General features: G+C 44.1%; 1 protein-coding gene across 2 annotated transcripts in view; it reads right to left on the bottom strand.

Annotated features, from left to right (window-relative positions):
• The window catches only part of LOC147445216 (uncharacterized), a 63089-nt gene extending 41757 nt beyond the window's left edge, over window positions 1–21332 (bottom strand). For both annotated transcript variants that reach the window (XM_086524770.1, XM_086524771.1), the window contains exon 1: window positions 20920–21332. In XM_086524770.1, coding sequence (XP_086380896.1) covers window positions 20920–21229 — 310 coding nt within the window. In that variant the 5' untranslated portion in view covers window positions 21230–21332. The remainder of the gene's footprint in view (window positions 1–20919) is intronic.
• Window positions 21333–24620: the final 3288 nt, after the last annotated feature.

The following is a 24620-nucleotide window of genomic DNA, read 5'->3' on the forward strand; positions in this document are numbered from 1 at the left end:
CATAAGGACGGAAGGCTCTCTCCTTCCCTAAGAACTAAAAGGAACCTTGAGCAATAAAGATCACTAATCTTGAGAAAATACAACATTCATTCCGCTGCACCTAACACAAACCTCCGCAACCACCCTCTTCCAATGCAGTCCCAGATGTACGGGGAAACACAACCAAGGATGGAAAAGAAAGAGCTCTTCTCAAAGCATGGAGTAGCATCAACAACCAACAGGCTCTTATTCTGTTTGACCCTGGCAGTACAAATAACTTCATCTCTACTAAGTTAGTTGATGACCTGAACTTACAGCCCAATCGTTTTGGAGTTTCTATTCAAGCACAATCTGCTTTCAAAGGGCAGAACTCTAACTCTACTCCAATCATAGGGAAGCTGAATCTATAGGTCGACAACTACAAAGATCAAGAGTCTTTCTTACTAGCTTCACTTGAAGGATGCGATGTTATCTTGGGAATGCCTTGACACTACAAGATGCATCCCATTCCTAACTATGTTCAGAAAACCTTATCCTTTGATCATAAAGGAAAGGAGTATCTTGTACTTGCAGATGCAAATGATTGGCGTATCCTTATCGCCAATCACATTGCCATCAAGAAAGTAATGAAAAAGTGTGTTTCAACGTACTTGATTTTTGTAAGAGAGAGAGATGTTTCTGTTTCACAACTTTCTTCCTCTTTAGAGCAAAAAAGACTTTAGTTATTAGAAAGTTATAAAGATTGTTTTGCAGATGAACTTCCAAATGAACTCCCCCCTTCGTGACCTGAGGATCATACAATTGATTTGATCCCAGGAAGTTCTCCTCCAAATCAGCCCCCTTATCGAGTTATTCTAATGCAGCAAGAGGAAATTCTCAAGCAGGTTAACGAACTTTTGGAGAAGGGCTTAATAAAGCCTAGTACTTCTCCATATTGTTCACCTATCTCGCTAGTACAGAAAAAGGATGGCACATTCCGCATGTGCATAGACTATAGATATCTAAGCAAGATCACAATCAAGAATCGATTTCCAATCCCTCGGATTGAAGACATTCTTGACAAGTTACAAGGAGCAAGTATCTTTAGTCGTATAGACTTGAAGAGCGGTTATAGTCAAATCCGCATAGCTCCTCAGGATGTGCATAAGACTTCATTTAGAACAACCTTCGGGTTGTATGAATTCTTAGTGATGCCTTTTGGACTCACTAATGCACCAGCTACATTCAACAGAATGATGGATAGAATCTTCCACTCATATAGAATCTTTACAGGCGTTTTCTTTGATGACGTCTTAATCTTCTCAGAGACGGAAGACGAACACTATAAGCATCTCGCATTAGTGTTTGAAGAATTACACAAACACAAATTATTTGTGAATGCTAAGAAGAGTGAGTTCTCTAAAAGAAATTCACTACTTGGGCCATATAGTATCTCATAACCAGGAGAGAATGGATCCTGATAAAATTCAAGCAGTTGTAGACTGGCCTACGCCAACTAGAGTACATGACGCACGAAGTTTTCTCGGCCTCTGTTCCTATTATCGAGCCTTTGCCGCCATAGCAGATCACCTCCATGATCTGAAAAAGAAGCGGATTCCATTCCATTTGGGGCCTGTACAAAAACAAGCTTTTGACAAGCTTAAGTATCTACTCAGTCACGGACCTATTCTCACCGTCCCTCATCTTCGCAAACCTTTCGAGGTATACTGCGATGCATCTGGAGATTGTGTAGGAGCAATTTTGAACCAAGAGGGTCACGCCATAGCCTACGGACGTCGACGCCTTAAAGATGCAGAGTTGCATGCTTCCATATATGAGAAAGAGCTAATGGCAGTAATTCATGCTCTTTCCATTTGGAAACATTATTTGTTAGGAGCTGATTTTATTATCAAGACAGATCCTCAGAGTCTTCGCTACTTTCTCACACAGAGAAAGTTATCAGAGAAGCAGATGAGATGGGCCAACTTTCTTTCAATGTTCCATTTTCAGATTTTACACACTTCTGGAACAAAGAATGCAGTTGCAGATGCTCTCTCCAGGAGTCCAAAGATCAATGCATTAACAACAATTTATCATGAGCAGCTAGAATCTCTCCGCGAGATGTATCCTCACGATCCAGACTTCGCTACAATTTGAGCAAATCTTCAAGCTGGTCACTCTCAAGGCCATCTTATTCCATTAGGGATAATACGCTCTATCGTCAACAAGCAATATGCATAGCTCAGCCCTTACGACAGAAGGTCATGGATGAAGCACATAATTCTCCTTATGTCGGGCATCGGGGAATTGCTGCTGCTACTAGTGCCCTCGAAAGGTATTTCTTTTGGCCAACACTCCGTGCGGACATTGAAAAACATGTACGTGAGTGTTTAGTCTGCCAAAAAGTAAAATATGATAGACATAAAGTTTATGGCAAGCTTCAGCCACTCCCTGTGCCTAACACGCCATGGGAAAGTATTGCCATGGATTTTATTACGGATCTTATCCAAGAATGAAAATGATGCTATCTGGACTATAGTAGACAGATTCAGTAAGCAAGCACATTTCCTTCCAGTAAAGAAGACGATCAAAGCTGATCACATGGCTAGAATATTTCTAGCTCAGATTTTTAAACACCATAGATTGCAAAAGACTATTGTCAGTGATAGAGATTCTCACATGACTAGTCTATTTTGGCAGGCATTGTTCGAAAACTTGGGAACTAAGCTTGATTTTTTATCAGCTTATCATCCTCAAACAGATGGTCAAAGCGAAATCGCTAATGCCACTGTTTAAGATCTCCTCAAGTGCTATGTTTCGGAACGACAATCCGAATGAGAACAGTACTTACCAATAGTTGAGTTTGCGTATAATAATACCATACATTCCTCAATTAGTAAAGCTCCCTTCGAAATTATTTACGGGAAGCCACTCTTACTTCCTATTATGGTTACCAAAGAAAATATCTTCGCCACAGATGAATTTGTGCGCAATATTGATATTGCCCATCAACAAGTAAAGCAAGCGATTCTTCGTACTCACGAGCAACAGAAGAGAAAAGCAGACAAGCACAGAAGGAATCTCAATCTTGAAAAAGGACAATATGTCCTGCTTCGGTTTGAGAATGCTAGATTGAAAAAGCGGGTCGGAAAAGGGATGTTTGCAAACTTTCCCATAGATTTTACGGCCCTTTCAAAATTACAGATAAAGTCAATGACGTGACTTTCAGATTAGATTTGTGCTCTCACTGGCGCAGCCATAATGCTTTTCATGTCAATCTCCTCCGACCATATGTTGGACCTCCTCCAGTGGCGCCAGTACAAGAAGATCCTCCAGTAGTCGAAGAGACTGAGGAAATCCTTCAACCTGAACAGATAATACATCACTCGGAGAGACAACTCAAGTCGGGGAGCCTACATCGAAAGTATTTAGTCAAGTTCAAGAATTACACCCCTTCAGATGCAAAGTGGATGAATGAGTCCGATCTTAAGGACTACCTAGACATCTTGCACAGTTATGTTGACGCTCTACAGTTGAGGTCAACTGTTTAGAACCAAGACGGATGTAACTATGTCAGACTTTGTAAATAACTAATGTATTTACGAGAAAAGAATTAACTAATTAGTTGTGTACACATCAGAATAGATCTAGCAGTTCTGGGGCCTCAGGTGCGCCCAAGTTTGGGCCAATGCACCTCAGGGAGACCCTAGCAGAAAATACCCTGAAGCCCTAGTGATTGGGAAATCAGGTCTTCAATGAAGGGGTAGATAGTAGCCTCAGATTTCAGGCTCAGAAAATTACACGCGCTAGTGCAAGCACAGGAATGAGATGGGGTCCTTAGAATAATAACCGTAAGGCTTGAATTATTTTACTGCCTTAAGATAAGTTAGTTAAAGTATTTTTAAATTGTTTATGCCGGATCAAATGACCGAACGAGTACGAACAGGTAATGCTAGAGCAGTGCTGGTACGGCATTGCGCTCGGGAGCAGGTAACAGTTTCATTGGATTGCATCTATGTGTGCAGTTGTGGTTCAATTTGCACATTTCATTAATAGTTTGTGAAGTTTTAAAAGTGAAAGTTGAAGGGTTTTTAAGTTATTAAGACTTGGCACACTTACCAATGCAAACTAACTCTCTCTCAATCTCACTCTCACCCTCTCTCTCTTCCTAGCGCCCCCTCTCCCTAATGGCTATTTAGGAGCCCCCCCTCCCCCATTTTCAGTGTTGGCAGTGCTCCTACCTCCCCTATTGTGAGTATGCTCTACGCATTGGAGCCCTCCATGGAAGCTTGAGAGCAACCCCTTGCGACATATGTGGTGGCCTCGTGCTCCCATTGTCTAGAACAAGGGTTCTCATAGCCATAGCCAACTTTTGGTAAAGTTTCATCGCGAGAAGTTGCAGCAGGCACTCTCTTCGTAGAGTGTGGTGGCTGTAAATTCTCTGTTTTCAGCCCTTAATCACCTCCTTTAGGGTGAATTTCAGCAAAATTCATATACAATCGAGCTCTTCTCTACCTACACTACGCGTACACAGTTTCGCGCAATCCATCGTGGAAAAGGCCTCTATTTCGGCTTTGGAAGGTGCTCAGGTAACATTTTCAGGTTATGTGCAGAAAATTACGGCAAGCATGTGTGCGTGCATTTTGTTTCTCCCTTGTTTTTGTTGCAGGAATGATTATGCATAAAGGGACTCAGTTAGCGGAAGGTAGACTCTCATTTGCCGTTGAGTTTTGTGGAAGATAGACTCTCGTTTTCGAGAGCTTCCCAAAATCTCATGGCAGAGGGAAAATCCTCTCAATATTCAGAGAGTAGCTTTCTCAGTCAGAAGGAGAACAGAAAGAATAGAGGATGGGCTATTGCCCCGTTCTTGTGCTTGTAAAGATTCTCCCTTAGTGATAAAGATAATCTCTTTATGGGGGGGACTAGCCCATCTTCTTGTCCCCAATGAAGTGTCAAGCTTTCTCTCTCTCTCTCTAATTCTCTTGAGTATTTGAAGTACAATTAAAAGTCAGTTTATGCTTCCGTATTTTTGTGACAATTCGCGCATCAACCACCTCTACTAATTCCTTCTCTGTATATTTCTTGGAAGCAGAAGGTTTCTTGAGAGCGGGTCTTGGGGGTGGTGGTGTGGTTTTCTGCCACTGCGTGTGCACATCCTCCAAAGAGCTCGTGCTCGTATATTTTGCCATCTACGGGTCCTTGGCAAAATTAAGCATCATCTTTGTTGTGTCGCAAATGAATTGGTGACGCTCCATCTCTCGACGCTCCGCCTGAGTAGGCCGAGACAGGCCATACTCCTTGCCGAAATCTTTGTTACGATCCCTTCCCGCATCTCCGGATGCAAAGGGAGTCAACTGTTTCTTGCTTGAAGCCATAGGTGCCGCGGGAAAAAAAAAATTGGATCGGATTTCCCGTAGAAGAGAAAGCAGTGCTCTGATACCACTGTAATAGACTTGGACACTCCAAGTCAAGAATCTACCACGAAAACACCAAACAACCACTTCAAAACAGTTCACAATTCACAATTGATTCAACACTGGCCCGGCACAGTTCTATGCCTAGAGATATTGGCCCCAAAGACAGGCGCCCCTTTCGATATTCTTTTTGTATTAATCTGAGTTCAAAGTACAAGAGTGCGGGCAGGCGCTCACACTCGGACTTTGCGTCCAAATGCTCTGAGTTGTGAGAGGCCTCCTCACATATTTAAAGTTACAAGGGATGCCAAAAGCGGAGCCCAAAAGCTGAGAATCAAAAGCCTTAAAAGCTTTGGAAAAATAAAGCAAAGGTTCTTCCTCTCTCTTGCTTGTAAACAAAAAGCAAAAGGATGTTTTATCGCTCTCTCTCTCTCAACAATTGCGTAGAAAAAGCATCGCTCAAAAGCTGCCCTAAATCTCCGCAAACAACGCCGCAAATCACAGGGTTCCATACTGCTGCCACAAGTCATCCGTACGGCCAGCCACGTCAACATTTTCCGCAGCTACGCCAGAATTAGGGTTAGGGTTTTCATCCTTTTAGGGTTAGGGTTTTTGCAGGCTTTTAGGGTTAGGGTTTTGCTGCCACGTCATCACTTTGTGACATCCTGCCCAAAAACAATAAATTCAGCACGCTGTGTTTACTGGTTTTTGCTCTGTTTTCAGTCCCAAAGAGTCCCCTAGCTGTCCTCTGCCAGTGGGGCATGATTCCCAAGGGTTCTGGTGTCCCTATGGCTGAAAAACAATCAATTTACAGTGCATACACAGCGCTGAAAACGCACCTGTACGGTGAGGGTATGACCCTCACAGGTGCCTGCTTTGGAGTAGCAGTTAGCTACCCCTGTTCCTGCTCAAGGAGGCTCTTGCCTCAGCACAAAAGCATGAACCCACACAGCTGTACATCAGTCAAATGAAGAGCCCTCTTGTGGGGCATACATAACTGTACATAGGGGAGAGAGAGAGAGAGCAGTGTATAGCGTGCAGGACATCACTCCTAGCACCACATTGTACATGAGAGGGAAAGAAAGCACTCCATAGCTCTTAACCTGTGATAAAAACCAAAATGAGGCCTCTCCCAACATAAAATTCAGTGCCCATTTTTTTGAATGGGGCAAGTGTATGAAAATCTACCACTTGGCGCAATTACAAGCTTTTGCCCGTTTCGGGGTTGCCGCCTAAAAATCTCCCGATTGGTTGCCCACTTGACTTCGCGGCAGAGTTGTAAAGTGTTCCCCTGGTCATACAGAAGGTAATGACGCGAACACATTTCATGGCCCAAAATAGCAGTTCCCTAATTTTGAGGAGGTGCTTCCGTTGGGCTCCCATTGTCATCTGACCATCGATCCTCATTGGGACCGTATCAAAAAGAGCAATGTGGCCCAACTGTCGGATACTTTCTGTTGGTAGTCCCACCTTGACTTTATGCCTTTATTGAGTTCACTTCCTAGTATCCACCAACTTGCTAAGTGCAACGAGGGGACCTACATGATCTTGCTCTGAGCATAGACATCCTCTTACTATACAAATTCCAGTGCCGACCACTTCCTGTCTGCGGGTGAAACTACCGTTCACATTGGCCATACAATGGCCGACCGTTTGCTACTTCAAAAAGAGGGTCTCAAAAATAAAACAAAAAATCATTGGAAAGAAACCAACAACTAAGGTTAGCAGTTGCCACGTCCTCGTGACATAGTTAACAATTGCAACGTCCTCGTGACATACCTCCCTATTAAAATCGCAAACGTCCTCAATTGCATACCATAAATACACACCACTGATGATCTTGTGCTATCAACACTTTTTTATCATCGCATGTATCCGCAAGAAAGGTCGTACACATAGATACAAATGACTTAATGAGACCTTCATACTTTTGTCATTTCCATCTATTACACTGAAATCATATGTACATTTGATGTGCTAGCTCTATCATTACCCCTCCTTTGCACACGTTGGGTTGGGGTATAAGTAGGTTGTAACCCAAAGGCTTAGAGGTAAAGTTGCAATACATTTGGTGACTTTGACAGTTCATGCTCTTCCAGCCACTTTGCATCCATAGGCGGATAGTTCTTGAACTTCACCAAATAGAGTCTTGCAACTTGTCCTTTAACTTTTCTGTCCTTGTGTGCCAAAACTTGCTCAGGTACAAGGATCTCATCAAGTTCCTCAACTTCTGGCTGATCCTCATCAGGTATATCTTCTGGCACATCACCCACGAAGGGTCTTAGAAGACTCACGTGAAACGCATTATGAATCTTCCACGCATCAGGCAATTTCAGCCTATAAGCCACATCGCTGATCTTGTCAAGCACTTGAAAAGGCCCATAGTAAAGCATACTGAGCTTAGGAAACAGCCGTTCCTTGCCCTTCATCTTCTTTAACCTTGCCTTTTCGAACCTTAACAGAACCCACTCACCGGGTGATAATAGCAATTCACGACGGAGACGATCAGTAGCCTTTTTCTGCTTTGCCTGAGTATTCTCAAAGGCAACTTTAATTTTCTTATACATTTCATCCATGTTCTCAACATATCGATCTGCCTCAAAGATCTTGTCCTTTGTATGCAAAATGGGAGGAACTTTTTTGCCGCCTTCAACAATCTCAAAAGGTGCCTTGCCTGTGGATAATTTCAGCAGATCTAAGACAGTACAATTAGCCTCTTCTGACTGTCCATCAGTTGGTGGATGAAACGAAGACAAGAACTTGAGCACAGTGCCCATGTTCTGAAACAATCCTCTCCATAACAAATTGGTCATGCAAGGATCACGATCACTGATAATCGATTGTGGCATATCATGGTACTTAAACACATTGTACATAAACAAACGTGCCATCTGATCAAATTTTATCTTCTTCCTCAAAGGGATAAAATGGGCCTGCTTGCTGCACCTACAAATAATGGTCCATATATCATCATTCTCTGTTGGCGTTCTTGGAAGATCAAAGATAAAGTCCATAGCAATGCTTTCCCATGGCTTATCCGGAATCGGCAGTGGTTGTAACAACGCTAGTGCCTTTTGCCTGTCAAACTTGACCTTTTGGCAAATCACACATGCTCGCACAAAGGCATCCACATCTCTCCTCAAGGTAGGCCAATAGAAGAATGTCTCTACCGCTTTAACTATCGCATCAATACCAAAATGCCCTACATATAGTGGGACATGACTCTCTTCCATGACCTTATGTCGCAATGGCCTAGTGACACAAAGTCTGCCATGCATCATTATAAAACCATCTCTGAGGAGATAGTGCTCATGATGTTGCCCCTCTTGCAACTGTTCAAAGATCCTTGCAAAATCTTCATCAGTAGCATATTGTTCTTCATGTCATCTAACTCATGATGATAAGGAATTGACACAGCTTAAATTTGTGGCTTCCTTGATAACGCATCAGCCACAACATTCTTCTTGCCTTCCACATGCATAATCTGGAAGTGGAACATGGAAAGAATGTTTGCTCATCGCATATGCTTTTCGGATACTTTTGATTGTGTCAAAAAGTATCGCAAGGTCTGATGGTCTGTATGGACAACAAAATCAGCACCTAAGAGGTAGTGCTTCCAGCTAGAAAGCGCATGAATCACGGCCAAGAACTCTTTCTCATAGACTTGCATAGTGCTCTCTGGCCCTTGCAAAATTCGGCTTTCATAAGCTACTACCCGTCCATCTTGCATTAGCACTTCTCCAATGCTACTGTCACACGCATCACACTGGACCATAAATGACTTCCCGAGATCTGGCAAAACAATTACTGGATCTGAAGTCAACTTTTCCTTTAAGAGACTAAAAGCTGAAATCTCTTTTTGGGTCCATCTGAAAGTGACCTCTTTCTTTTGCAATGCGTGAAGAGGCGATGCTATCTCTGCAAAATTCCTGATAAACCTTCTATAGTAGGAACACAATTGCAAGAAGCTTCTGACATCGTGCACAGTCTTCAAGTCTGGCCATGTCTTAATAGCATCGACCTTTGCAGGATCCATTCTGACACCATCCTTTGAGACTATGTGGCCAAGAAAGTGGATCTCACTTTTCTTAGGATTGACAAGTAGCATGTGACTGCACAGCTCTTCGAACACAATGGTCAAGTGACGCCTATGCTCCTCTTCATTCTTCGAATAGACTATCATGTCATCGAAGAATGTCCCAACAAACTCTTGATACGAGCAGAAAATCCGGTCCATCATTCTGTTGAACGTGGCAGGAGCATTTGTTAGCCCAAACGGCATCACTAGAAACTCATAAACACCAATGTCGTTCTAAACGCTGTCTTGTGCACGTCCTTTGGCCTTATCTGAATCTCACTAGAAACTCATAAACACCAATGTCGTTCTAAATGCTGTCTTGTGCACGTCCTTTGGCCTTATCTGAATCTAATAGTACCCACTCTTAAGGTCTATTCTGTTGAAAATTGCAGCACCCTCTAAACGGTCGAGAATATCATCAATCCAAGTAATAGGAAACCTATTCTTGATGGTATTCTTATTCAACGAACGGTAATCAATACACATGCGCCATGAGCCATCCTTCTGCACTAGGAGCACTAAGGAGCAAAAGGGTGAAGAACTAGGCTAAATCAGCCCCTTCTCTAATAACTCCTCAACCTGGCCCATAATCTCTTTCTGTTGCGCCGCACTAACCCTGTAGGGAGTGTGGGGGAGCAGGAGAGAGAGCCCACTTGCTGTCCTATGCAATGAGAGTGAAGGAGAAGGGAAGAGAGGCGGAGAAGAAGCTCACGCAGAGATGAACGTGAGAGAGAGAGAGAACACACGTAGATTGGGAAAAGTCACGCTATATTTCTTTTGGGCTTCACATTTGAGTATATGAGTAAGTGACCAGAGGGCCATTCACACTTGGGCCCCCTCACTTATAAGTCTTTTTAACTTATAAGTTATAAGTACAAGGCACTTAGGCCTTTATTCCCTAACAACCTCCCACCTAAAGGCAATGTACCTTGGGAGATCAAAGAATCAACTAACTATGATACATCAGCTGATCATGCACTTACTCATCCAACACCCATCATCTGTCGGCAATATGCAAACCGCTCTGCTGGAAGACTCTTGGTCAAAAGATCTACAGGATTGTCATCTGTGTGCACCTTGACAAGTGTAATGCTCTTGTCATCAAGCACACTCCTGATAAAATGATACTTCACCTCTATGTGCTTTGTCTTGGCATGAAAAACAGGATTCCTTGCAAGCATAATAGCACTCTGACTATCACAGTGTAGCACAGGAACCGGTGACTTAATGCCAAGCTCTTCTACCAAACGCATGAGCCACAAAGCTTCTTTGCATGCCTCAGTGGCAGCCACATACTCAGCCTCAGTGGTAGACAAAGCAACACATTTTTGCAGTCTAGAAATCCAAGAAACTGCACCTCCTGTGAATGTAAACACATATCCAGAGGTAGACTTCCTGCAATCTGGATGTCCAGCAAAATCTGCATCTGTAAAGCCATGCACAGATGTCCCACTCTTCCCAAAACAAATGCACAAGTCTTTAGTGCCTTTCAAGTATCTCAAGATACACTTCACTGCTTCCCAATGCTTTTTGCCAGGATTGCTCATGTACCTGCTTACCACTCCCACCGCAAATGCAATGTCCGGACGTGTAGCAACCATAGCATACATCAAACTGCCAACGGCTGATGCATAAGGAATCTTGGCCATTTCAGCCCGCATATCATCTGTGTTTGGGCAGTCATGTGCAGTCAGTTTTACATATGGAGGCAGCGGAGTACCAAGTGCCTTTCCCCCATCCATATGAAAACGATGTAGCACCTTATTAACATAATCTCGTTGAGATAGATACAGACGCCTGTGAAGTCTATCTCGAGAGATACGCATGCCCAAAATATGATTAGCATCACCAAGATCCTTCATGTCAAAGCGATTTTCTAAGCTTTGCTGTAATGCATCCAACTCCGTGACATTTTTACCCGCAATAAGCATGTCATCAACATACAAAATCAACAATAGAAGAGATCCATCACTTGCGGATTTGATATACAAACAGTGATCAGAATTACTTCTTTTGTATCCTTGAGACCTCATGAATGTATCAAACTTGTGATACCATGCACGGGGAGACTGTTTCAAACCATACAAGCTCTTCAAGAGTCTACATACTTTCTTCTCTTGCCCCTTTGACACAAAACCTTCTGGCTGCATCATATAGATCATCTCAAGCAAATCGCCATGCAAAAACGCTGTTTTGACATCCATTTGCTTTAACTCCATATCTTCAGAAGCAACCAGGCCTAAAACAAGACGTAATGTGGCAAGCTTTACAACAGGAGAAAAAATCTCATCAAAATCAACACCATGCTTTTGCTTGTACCCTTTAGCAACCAAACGTGCCTTGTACTTAGAAGAAGCATCAGATGTGACCTTGGTCTTGTAAACCCATTTACATGGCAGAGCCTTGTGCCCTTTAGGCAAATCAACCAAGTCCCATGTATGGTTTTTCTCCAAAGACTGCATTTCCGAAACCATTGCTTTGAACCATTTCTTACTGTCTTCCCGTTGCATAGCCTCTTTATAGCAAGACGGCTCACCACAATCAGTAAGCATGACATAGTCCAAAGACGATTCATATCTATCGGGGGGCCTTGTCACCCGAGTAGACCTACGCACCCAATGATCCATAACAGGTGGATTTTCAGCCTGTAAACCATCAAAAACAGCAGGCTGTTCAGCCGGTTGCATCGCAACAACGGGCGGTCTAGGAGCATCAACCTGTTCCCCTACCTGTGGTGCATCAATGGCAACTTGTTGGGGCTGATTTTCAGCAGCTAATGGCTGATTTTCAGCACCATTTTCAGCATGTAAAGGCTGCTGAACATTGGGCCTTCTTGGCTGTCCATATGTAACATCTTCACGAAAAACAACCCGGCGCACTTCCTCGACCTTTGTGGGCTGTTTGTGCATGCAATTCTCATTGAAGATGACATCATTGCTGCGTATGATTTTCCGTAATGCGGGATCCCATAATCTATACCCCATTTCACCATCCCACCATCCTCACCATATCCTAGGAAAATGCATTTATGAGACTTTGGTTCTAGTTTGGTGCGCAGTTCACTCTGGATGTGAACATAGGCCTCACAACCAAACACTCTTAAATGTGCATATGAGGGTGGCTTGCCAGACCACACCTCCTCAGGCACCTTTCCACCCAAAGCCTTGCTAGGTGAGCGATTAATAACGTGAATAGCTGTTTGTACAGCTTCTGCCCAAAAACCATAAGGTAATGCAGCATGTGACAGTATACTCCGAACTTTCTCTTGGATAGTCCGGTTCAACCTCTCTGCAACTCCATTCTGAGAGGGATTAAAAGGAGCCGTGAGCTCTCTTTTAATACCTTTAGTAGCACAAAAGTCAATAAATGCTTTTGATACATACTCCCCCCCATTGTCTGAGCGCAAAGACCTAAGCTTCTTGTCAGTTTGATTCTCAACAAACGCAAGAAACTTCTTGAAAGTATCCAAAACATCGCTTTTAGCACGTATTGGATACACCCACACCTTACGTGTAGCATCATCGATAAACGAGACAAAATATTTCTTTCCCCCTAAGGACAACTGTGGCATTTCACATACATCGGAATGCACTAAGTCTAACCTGTCAGACTTCAAAGAAAGTGACCTTTTGTGCGGTGTTTGACTGTGCTTACCATAAATACAGTGCTCACAATGAGAAAAATCAGCATACCTCAAACACGGCAAATAACCACAACGAGACAGAGTTTCCATTCCTCTTTTACTCATGTGTCCCAACCGGCCATGCCACAAAGAGACACTTGGCTGCTCGGTTACGACGACAACATGGTCACGCACACTAGATACATGCAAAGGATACAAAGTGTCCAATTTACAACCCTTGGCTACAATCCGGGCCCCTTTACAAATTTTCCACTTGCTATCACCAAAAGTGGTGTGATAGCCTGCATCATCTAGCTGCCCTGTACTAATCAAACTCTTCTTGAGTTGTGGCACATGACGCACTTTGTGCAAAACAAAAGTCATACCCTCAGCAAAGGAAAACTGGACACTGCCAATACCTGCAATGTCACATGCATAGTTATCTCCCAAAAAAACAGTGCCCTACACCTCACCTGAGTACTGTGTAAACCAATCCCTATGAGGTGTTACATGAAAGGAGGCACCTGAATCAAGAATCCAAGTATGCATGTCCACATCAGAACCCATAGCAAGGGTATGTGCATCCACAGAAGAGGCATTGAGTACATCAGTGCTGCTGTCACTGTCACAACTACTAGCAACATTGATTTCCTCAATCAACACAGTGCTCTTCTTGGCATTTCCCTTGTCCTTTGCATCAGTTTCAGCACCCTTGTTCTTCTCTTTCTTCCACTCATAGCATTCCCGTTTATAATGCCCTTTCTTTCCACAATGATGACACACAACATCTTTCCTACGAGATTTGCTGCGTGCCCTGTCCTTACTGTCAGATTTCTCCCTCTGTTGAGACCTGCCTCTCAAGTGCAATGCATTAGAAGACCCACCTGTGGTGTTCTTCCTGTTCATCTCTTCCATCAAGAGAGAACTCTCTACATCTGCATACTTAAGGGACGCACTTGAGTTACTAAGAGCTGTCCGGAATACATCCCAACTCTCTGACAATGTGCATAGCAGAAAAGTAGCTTTGAACTCCTCATCAATCGTGAATTTCAGCTCTGTCAGTTGGCTGAAAATAGAATTGAATTCATTGAGGTGCACTGACATGTGCGTGCCCTCCTTCATGCGGAGATCCATAAGCTTCTTAAGCCAATACACTTTACTGGCAGCACTCTGCTGTGCATACAACTCGTCTAAACGCTTCCACATGCCCCATGCTGTCTGCTCATTCTCTACATTGAAGAGTAAATTGTCAGACACCGAAAGCATGATCGTGGAGCGAGCCAACTCGTCCACTTCTTCCCATTCTTCAACCTCCATATCAACCGGTTTCACACCCTGTAACTTAATAGGTTTCGCCTGTTTCTTCTGCAACATCACATTATAACATTGCTTCTTCCATATAGCAAAGTTATGGACACCTTCAAGCTTGCGAATGTGCAACAAATTGCCACTTTCACTGCTAGAAGCCATTCTGAGTGATTGCAAACACTGAAACCCTGTTTTGCCGACCTAAACACGCCCAAATGTGCGCAATCGGGCAAAAAACAGCTTGCTGTTACAGAAAAACAGCGAGCAAATTTCACGCGAAATCACCCCAAAACGGCGTACATTCACTGCCAAACCCTTACCAAAGGTTTCCACAAGGTGTATACATCATTTGCTTGCTGAAATTCCCTGTTTTAGGGCAAAAATAAGACCTGTAAACACTTGTTTTGCTGAATTTTCAGAACCTCGTTGGTGGAAACACCTGTAAGATTGACCTGTGAGACTTGCCCTAATGAAATTGCATCAAATTGACCCCGAAATTGGTCAATTTCAGCAGAAATAGGCTGCTGTTCGCCAGTTTTTGAAACCCTAATTTTGGGGAAACTGTCACCGGAGGTCGATTCTACACGGTGAGAGGATCCCTTCGCGACAGAGTTAATCGAAAACGGTTGAATATCCTTCCCGCAGCGAGCAAGAACAGAATTCTGATCTGTGTTGCGAAGATGGCTCTCTTGGAAACCCTAAAGCTCTGATACCATGTGTGGGGGAGCAGGAGAGAGAGCCCACTTGCTGTCCTATGCAATGAGAGTGAAGGAGAAGGGAAGAGAGGCGGAGAAGAAGCTCACGCAGAGATGAACGTGAGAGAGAGAGAGAGAACACACGTAGATTGGGAAAAGTCACGCTATATTTCTTTTGGGCTTCACATTTGAGTATATGAGTAAGTGACTAGGGGGCCATTCACACTTGGGCCCCCTCACTTATAAGTCTTTTTAACTTATAAGTTATAAGTACAATGCACTTAGGCCTTTATTCCCTAACAGGGAGGTCTATTTGGTGGGCTACACCCTGGCACCAAATCTATCCGATGGTCCTCAGGTCTCTCTGGCGGCAATTGCGACGGTAATGAATCAAAAAAACAGTCACTAAACTTTTGCAAAAATACTGACCTTTCTTTATCTAACACAAATAAATTTCACTAATCATTATCTGAGACATCACGTGCAAAAATCAAGTACACAGAAAGATGATTCTTTATTACAGAAGTGATAGCAAAAGCAGATACAATAGTGATAGACTCCCCTTTGAGCTTTACATCCAAAACATGAGTTTTACCCCTATGCTGAAGGGTGATCGTCTTGCTGAAGACATCCAGCACGCCATGTACTCTCAACATCCAGGCAATCCCAAGTAACACATCGCACCCTTCCAATGGCATGATATAGAACTCTTCTATGTCCACATATGACTGAATATGCAGACACAGCTTTCCAATAATGGGAGTAACACACTCTGACAGGCCAGGACATGCCAACCCTGCCTCTGTTATGTACCCCATCTCTTCAGCTCTGATGCCCAGCTTCATAGCTAACTCTGGTGAGATAAAGTTAGCTTTGGCACCTGGATCAAAGAAGATGAGTGTCGTCTGATCCCTAACTTTACTTCATACCCTACATAACTATCACCCACCATGCCTGGCACCAAACCTGCCGTGGGTTTAGGCTTCTTGCCTTTCTGGTCCTCTTTATCATCTGAGTCAGCTGGTCTTTTCCATTGTGGACAATTGGTAGCAAAGTGACCAGGCTGCTCGTATATAAAGCATTTTTTTTCAGCCATTAGGACCTTCTTTTCCTCGAGCGACTTGCTCACAAAAGGCTTCCTTTTCTGTTTCTTTGCCTGCGCTCCAGAAGTCCCAGCTGAATCCTTGTCTTTGGAGGCCTTTTCAGACCCCTGTGACACTTCAGGAGCCGTTTTCACAAAGGGCTTCTTTGCTGAATTTTTCTTCTGCTGCCCTCCTTTTTCAATGCTCGGAAACCCACTATCCTCTCCTGTCAACGAGGCAAGACCAATGTTCGCAACTTCCATAAGCTGAGTGAGGGTAGCCACTCTGTTCTTGGTACAGTAATCACGAAGCCCTTTAGGCAGCCCACAACAGTACTTCTCTATCTGCTCTGTCAATGGCACAAATCTGTAGGTCACTGAGAGTAACGCTTTACAAAACCTCCGATTGTACTCCAACAAGCTCTTGCATGTAGCCGAAGTAAGCTGGGCCAATCTGTCATGACATCCGCTTCAAATTCATTTGACAGCCAAGTAGATGCAAACATTTGCTTGAAGTAAACCCAAGTGGCGGGTGCCTGCCCTTGCATTAACAATGTCGTCCACCATGTAAGCGCATTGTCCTTTAAGAAAGTGGCAGCTTTCTTGACCTTGGAGGCCTCTGTAAAATTCCCTCCTGCATAAGCTGTATCAAACTACTGGAGGAAAGTGAGAGCCTTTGTCTTATCCTCGAAGCCGCTAAAAGAGCTAAACTTCACAGCTGCACCACCTTCTTTATAAGCTTTTGGCTTCTCCAGTGCCCCAAAGTTGTCATAAGGAATGGTCAGCAACATGGGCACTATAGTAGGCATGATCGGCACATCTTGGCCATTCACATTTTGCGTCAGAGGTGCGATATCTAGCTGCTGACCAGAAAAACCAGCCATGCCAAAATGACCCTGTGGCACCCCAAGCTGGCCCTGGTTGCACTGAAAACCCTGGTGCATGCCGATACTTCCATAAATGGGGTTTGGCATCATACCTTGCATACCTCCAAACATTGTTCCTGGCATGTACGGCTGACTTCCAGGCGCATAACCAACCATACTTTGGAACACTGATCCACCCCCGAAATACCCAGGATGTACCGTGGGTGGTGAAAAAACTGGGTGCATTGCCTGGTAACCAATTCCCTGTCCATTCAAGACAACATGCGGACTCTGAAAGGTGGCGGGCTGAATTGGCATAACCTGTGGAATAGGCGTTCTAGCCACCTGTTCAAGCATGGGAGGAACCTGTTTTGGAGCCCCTGACTCCACAACATGCGAGTGTTCCCTATCCTACTGAGTCGTATTAAGTACTTGGGCTTGAGTCTCAACAAGCTCCGTACACGGTGTAGGTTGTCTATTTTGTTGTTGTACTGGTGGCACTTGCAAGAACTCCATAAACCTTGGATTTTGCACTAGTTGCAAAAAGACATTCACCGCGGCAACTTACTGAGTCCTGAACGCATCATCCTAAAGTTGCCCAGTCATAAAGCCCTATACTACTAGAGGGACATTCACATCGACAGGAGGTAGAGATTGACGTGGCCGTGAGCTCTCGCCAATCTCAAATACCATAGGGATTTCCTGTATGTGCTTTGAAGAGGAACCCTCTTCCATAATGCCCTTCCCTTTGCCGGCCATAGTGTAATCCCGCGTTCCTATACTCTGTGTCTTTACCCAAAACAACCGAGGCTCACTCTTTGAGGAAAAAGTGATTGATATCCCGGCAATGGAACCTTGAAACCGGCCCGTGGGGCGGTAGGTTTTGGCTTTCACCCGAAATTCTTTACTTTAGACACACACAAAGAGAACGTGCAAAGGAAACCTGTGACGGGAATTAACACTTGAGTACACACACGGCTCGGAAGCTCGAATGCTCCGAGCAGACGCCGACAACCTGTAGGCCCCAAAATTGGCGCCCCTTTCGGTATTTCTTTATACTTTGAGAGGGTAAATTACAAAGTAGAGTCCTGGGAATCCTTTACATGTATCCCGCTAGATACTACCAATTTTCGCCAAATTTCAGCAACATAACAACCCCAAAACTTGCGCAAAACCAATTCCCCTGCTAGAACTCACTTCCACTAACATATGCCCTCTGATTCCTACCCAAAAACAGCAAATTCAGCACGCTGTATTTACTGGTTTTTGCTCTGTTTTCAGCCCCAAACAGTCCCCTAGCTGTCCTCTGCCAGTGGGACACGATTCCCAAGGGTTCTAGCGTCCACATGGTTGAAAAACAGTCAATTTACAACGCATACACAGCGCTGAAAACGCACCTGTACGGTGAGGTTATGACCCTCACCGATGCCTGCTTTGGAGTAGCAGTTAGCTACCCCTATTCCTGCTCAAGGAGGCTCTTGCCTCGGCACAAAAGCATGAATCCACATAGTTGTACATAAGCCAAATGAAGAGCCCTCTTGTGGGGCATCACATAACTGCACGTAGGGGGGGGAGAGAGAAGTGTGTAGAGTGCAGGGCATCACTCCTAGCACCACACTGTACATGAGAGGGAAAGAAAGCACTCCATAGCTCTTAACCTGTGACCAAAAACCAAAATGAGGCCTCTCACAACATAAAATTCAGCGTCCATTTTTTTGAATGGAGCAAGTGCATGAAAATCTGCCACTTGGCGCAATTACAAGCTTTTGCCCGTTTTGAAATTGCCACCTAAAAATCTCCCGATTGGTTGCCCACTTGACTTCGCCCAGAGTTGTAAAGTGTTCCCCTGGTCATACCGAAGGTAATGACGCGAACACATTAAAATAGCAGTTTCCTAATTTTTAGGAGGTGCTTCTATTGGGCTCCCACTAGTCATCTGACCATCTATCCTCATTGGGACCGCATCAAAAAGTGCAATGTGGCCCAACTGTCCGATACTTTCTGTTGGTAGTCCCACCTTGACTTTATGCCTTTATTGAGTTCACTTCCTAGTATCCACCAACTTGCTAAGTGCGACAGGGGGACCTACATGATCTTGCTCTGAGCCTAGACATCCTCTTACTATACAAATTCCAACTTCCCGTCTGCGGGTGAAACTACCATTCACATTGGCAATACAATGTTCGACCGTTTGCTACTTCAAAAAGAGGGTCTCAAAAATAAAACAAAAATCATTGGAAAGAAACCAACAACTAAGGTTAGCAGTTGCCACGTCCTCGTGACAGAACCACCCGAAAGTAGCCCAATATCCAATGTAGAAACGGTCCAATCTGTCCAATAGCCTGCACTCCTCTCTCCAAAAAAGCTATGGACTGCAAATGTGTGCACAAAGGCTGGCAGTCGCCATGCATCCATTACTTGAGAGTGCAAACAAAAAAGAATCCCAAGCATGAAGTGCCATTCCCTATTACAGATATTCACGTCTAAAACACGGAGCGGAGATTCGAAATAGGAAGTTGGAATGGGAACGGGGAACGGCCATTCCCTATAACTATGATTGGAGCACTAGATGTCCCGCTGCCCTTCTACTACATGCACATCATCAATGCACTCCAGATTGTTGAAGTCGCCTCCAACAATCCAAGAAAGACCCATAACAAGGGCAAAGGAGCATGTTTGTGGGATAAATGATTTAGGTGTTCACATTTTACATCCATTGCCCATGACGCTCCCTTCCTAAAGGCAGAGAGAATGTCACACCCCCTACATTTCCACACACAAAAACAAGCGTCTAGAGAGGTCTAGAGCCAGCAAATAAGCATTTAAAGAATGGATGGCGCACAAACATAGGCTAAAAGGTAGGCTAGAAAGTAATGAACATGCCTTGCTTTTGGACTCCTCTCGCACATTGGCACTACCATGGAAGCAGGCTCTCTGCTGAGCATCTTCTCACTACCCACTTACCAAGCATAAGAAGCGGGTCATCACAGAAAAATGAAGGTGAACTATGACCACTCATTAAGCAATGTTGGTGGCAATCAGTCGATGCAATTCATACAAATTTAAGTGCCGGGTAACAAAGATGATGTTGCAATGATCCACAGAGATGTTCAACAAATTGTGAAAAGAAAAATCTGAGAAATTCCAGCAAGAGCCACATTTTACACAATCCAGGATGATGCATTAGTATGAATGTAATGTAATATCTATAGCATGTAGATTATGATAGCCTAAGAAGAGGAAAATCACACCACCAATTTCCTGGTGCAGTCACGTGACTCTCTCATAAACCTGAGTGCAATAGGTCTAATGCTATTGTCTGTCCAAGCGTGAATGGGCATGTCTAAAAGTATTTTCAGGATTTGAACAATGCCCAGCCCAATTCAGGAGTTGTCTTGGACTAGGTGGCAATCCAGTTTGCTAGAATGGCACCAGCTCAAAGAATTTCCCTTCAGCAATCTGCATACCCCTTGAGCAATCTGCTATACTCCCAACTAGCCAGATACCCTTTGGATATTCTCTCTCCCCTGCTCTCCCTCCCCCTAAAAATCCACGTCATCCCCTTCGCCTCGCCCTGCTTCCTCTCGTCTCTTCGGACCTGCGCACAAAGACACACATAGAGAGAGAAAGACAGAGGGGGTCGAACTCATCTTGGATCTGAGAAAGAGAGAGCGCCCTTCGGCATCCCTGTTCAAACCTGCCCGCAACCCGAGAGGCACACCTCTGGCATCGTCTGCAGGCTGACACACAACCCACCTCGTTAGTGTCTCCCTCGCGAACAGCCTGGGTCGGTTCGTGCAACAACCTGACCCGGTACACCCACATATCTTGCACCCATGAAACTGGGGCTTTGGATGCCCTATGTGCCTAAAGGAAGGGGAGCGAAAGGGGGGGTACCTGGCGAGAGGTCCCAATCGATGAGCACCACGGCCCCTTCGCTAACAGAGTGCTGGCAATCAATGACTCGCAAAAAGGCGGGGGGATCCAGCCCTGCCCTCTCCAAAAATTTCTCTCTGCTCCTGTCTCTTTGCTCCATCTGCTCTTCCTGCCATGGGTACAGCTCCATCGTGGTTCGCCATTGGTCCAGCTCCAAGAGGTTCGGCATTCCGTGCAGCTGTGCACGCGCGCATGTGTGTGTGAAAGGCTGCTCGTCAAAAAGTGCTCTCTTCAGCAAGCTGCGGACACATGTAAAAACTGCGCACGACATACACAGATCAGCGTTGAACTGCGGGACATCACGCTGCTGGAGGTACGCCTTTCACAGCAGGACTCTGTAAGCGCCCGCATGTCCGGCACCCATGTGTGACTAGGGCCTAAGATACTATAAAACTCAACTCTAATGTGAGCAAGCTTACGTAGTACACGGGGCAAATGGTAAAAGGGTCCAAATGAGAGATGCTTTGTCGAAGGGCTTAGCTAATGGAGCTTTTAGACCTTATGTCATAAAATCTAATATCTAACCAACCCAAATTATTTTTTCATATTAAATTGATCATTTAATGTGGGAGAATAAACGAGAACAAGGGTTAGAATATAAATATGTGCTTTCATATCTATCTCAACACGGGACCAATGGTAAAGGGGTCCAAATTAGAGATGGTCTGTCAAAGAGCAAGGCTAGCTAATGGATTTTAAAGACCTTAGGGTTAGCTTCATTAAAGACCTCCAAAGGTTAGTGTTAAAAAATCCTTTGACCTTAGGTAAGCTAGAGCTGAGCTTGAGGTGCGAACCCGGCTCAAGCTTGAGGTATTTGTCGTCTTGATGACTAAGGTGCTTGAGGTGCTCGTCGTGCTTGATGATTGGGGAGCCTGAGGTGCTTGTGGGAACACTACCCAACTTGAGGTGCTTTGTCATGCTTGCTGACTAAGGTGCTTGGAGGTAACGTGTTCAAAAAGTCAAATCCCATCCCTATAAGAGAGGAGGCGAGCCCTAAAGCTAGGGGTATGAGAGAGAACACACACGCCCTCACACAAGGCAATCGTAGTGCAAAGAAAGCAAAAGGGACACTTGTCAAGCTCCTCCTCGTATTGCTCTCATGGTGTGCCTAAAGCCTATTGGTTAGCCTTCTAAGGGGCCCAATGATAATTTAGTGGATTTAATTAATTATTTTTACATTTATCAAGTCCCTTCCCTTTTGGGGAAAGGAAAAGGGGGACACTTGTCCCGAGACTACCCTTGTTGCTTGTAATGTATCCTGCATGTGATTGGTCAGTCTTGCAGGGGTCTCATGAGCATCAAGCATGAACTACAAGGGGGGTTGACCAAGGAAGCTAGGGGCATGCTTGGGGGGTATACTCTCCCACAAACACTCTCATTGTGTGAAGTGCAAAGTGCAAGAGCTCCATCTCCTTCTCCAAGCTAGTAGAGAAGTTGAGAGCCTACACCAACACTCTTGGCTATGGAATGCAAATCCAACCAAGATCCATGCTTCAATGCTTAAGCTTGTTATCTTCTCCATCTTCATTACTATGCGATTATGTATGCTAGCAAGAAGAGTGATGATAAAATGATGAGCTATTTCTTTCTCCTATGAATCTTTCTTCTTCCTCTTTCTTACCCTCATTCCCCACTAGCTCTCTCCACCTTTGAAGGTGTTTGAGGCTGGGGATGGTTAATTCTTTCTAAAAAGTCTATGTTATGCTCGTGATGCATAAAGATTTCCATCTTCATTGCATCACCTAGGTCACAAGGAACACAAAGATTGTATTGTACCAAGTCTCCCTTGATGGGAGAATCTATAATACAAAAGCCTATTGGAGGGGGGACCGGCTCCACATAAATCCGGTCCTCAACTGTTGTCACAAGTTCTTTAAACTCTCTCTCTTGCAAAAGTATTGTTCGTGCCTAGTTAATTAAGTATTATGGTTAAGTTGCTACCGTGAAATAAATTCACCCTGTATGTTCTCAAAGTAATATCACAAAAATGATCTCTCTAATTCTCCTAATTCCACAATTCTGAAAGTTCATAGTCCATTTCCATTACATCTTCATACTCCTAGTCATATGAACAATATGTCACAAATGTACACCATTTCAATGCATATACAGATGACATTGGATCTCATTAGTGTAGACATGTAGTAGTGTTAGTGTGTATACGCGCTTCACCAAGGGCACTTTTCTCCCACTGGGTTTTTCCCCCTGAACATCTGGTGTGAAAGGACACCTTATCTCTTAGGGTTTCATATAAGCTTTGTAGCTCTGAGTTTATATACTCTATTATTCTGATACAGAGAGACAGACTACAGAGATCTCGTACACAAGCTCTGTGTCTTCTCCTTCTCCATCTTCTTCCTACTCTGAGTTGTTGTCTTCCTTCTGTTTCCTGTTTCATCATCTTCAACAATTGGTATCAGAGCAAGGTGATTTCCAGAGCCTCTACTCGCATTTTCGCATCCGCGCGCGCAATCGCAATTTTCAGGCAGTTTTCGGAAAATTTGCTTGTGGGAGCATCCTCGACGTTCCGGGAGTATTCTGAATAGGTGACCTGAAGTTTTACCCCCCTTTCGAAGCCGTTCGAGCCCTCAGAATTTTGTTCTGAGTAGCGTAGCAGAAGTTACCTTTCGGAGGCGTTTAGATCAAGAGGGTGTGCTTTTGGACAGATTTTCTTCAGGTAAACAGTTCTTTTGGGAAGCATCTTGTCTTAGCTTTGTGCTGAGATTTTGTGTAGAGTTTTGCTTGCATTGGAGAGGAGATTTGTGAATCTCTCGGAGGTTCTTTTGCTCTCTTGTGTGCATCCACAGTATGGCTCAATCTATGGAGAAAGAGATTTTTGGTGCGTTTACATCCGAAGACAAATTGGATGGTACCAACTATTCTCTTTGGTCTTTTATGGCCAAAAATATTTTGGTTGGTAAAGGATTGTGGGATTATCTATAGGAAACAGCCTTTATTTTGTGACCTTCATTGATGACTTTTCCAGGTTTTGTTGGGTGTATCCACTCAAAGCAAAGTCAGATGTGTTTGCAGTTTTTCAACATTATGTCGCCATGGTTGAAAATGAAACAGGTTGCAAAGTACAGACTCTTCGTACCGATCGAGGAGGTGAATACATGGCAGGTGCATTTAAGGATTTTTTGGGAAAGAAAGGCATTAAACACCAATGCACTATGCCATACACACCACAACAGAATGGTGTTGCAGAAAGGAAGAACAGGTCTTTAATGGAGACAGCTAGATGTATGCTCAAGGCTAAGAGTTTGCCTCATAAGCTATGGATGGAGGCAGTTGCTTGTGCAACACATGTTTTGAACAGGTGTCCTACTCGTGCCTTGAAGACCATTACTCCATATGAAGCTTGCTATGACAGAAAACCTTCGGTCAGTTATCTTCGTGTTTTTGGTTGTCTTGCTTATGCTCACATCCCTCAGCAGTTACATGGGAAGCTTGATGATAAGGCAATCAAATGTATATTTGTGGGGTACAGTAGTGGAAGTAAAGGTTATAGACTTTACAATCCTGCTACAAACAAGATTTTTGAAAGTCGTGATGTAATTTTTGCAGAAACTACTGCTCAACCTATGGTTGCTTTTGATGTACCTCATATGCACACACATGATGTATTTGAAGGTTTGCTTCCTTCTTTTGTGGAGAATCAA

Source organism: Adiantum capillus-veneris, chromosome 12, assembly GCF_014529385.1.
Source record: "Adiantum capillus-veneris isolate H3 chromosome 12, ASM1452938v2, whole genome shotgun sequence".
Classification (NCBI taxonomy): domain Eukaryota; kingdom Viridiplantae; phylum Streptophyta; class Polypodiopsida; order Polypodiales; family Pteridaceae; genus Adiantum; species Adiantum capillus-veneris.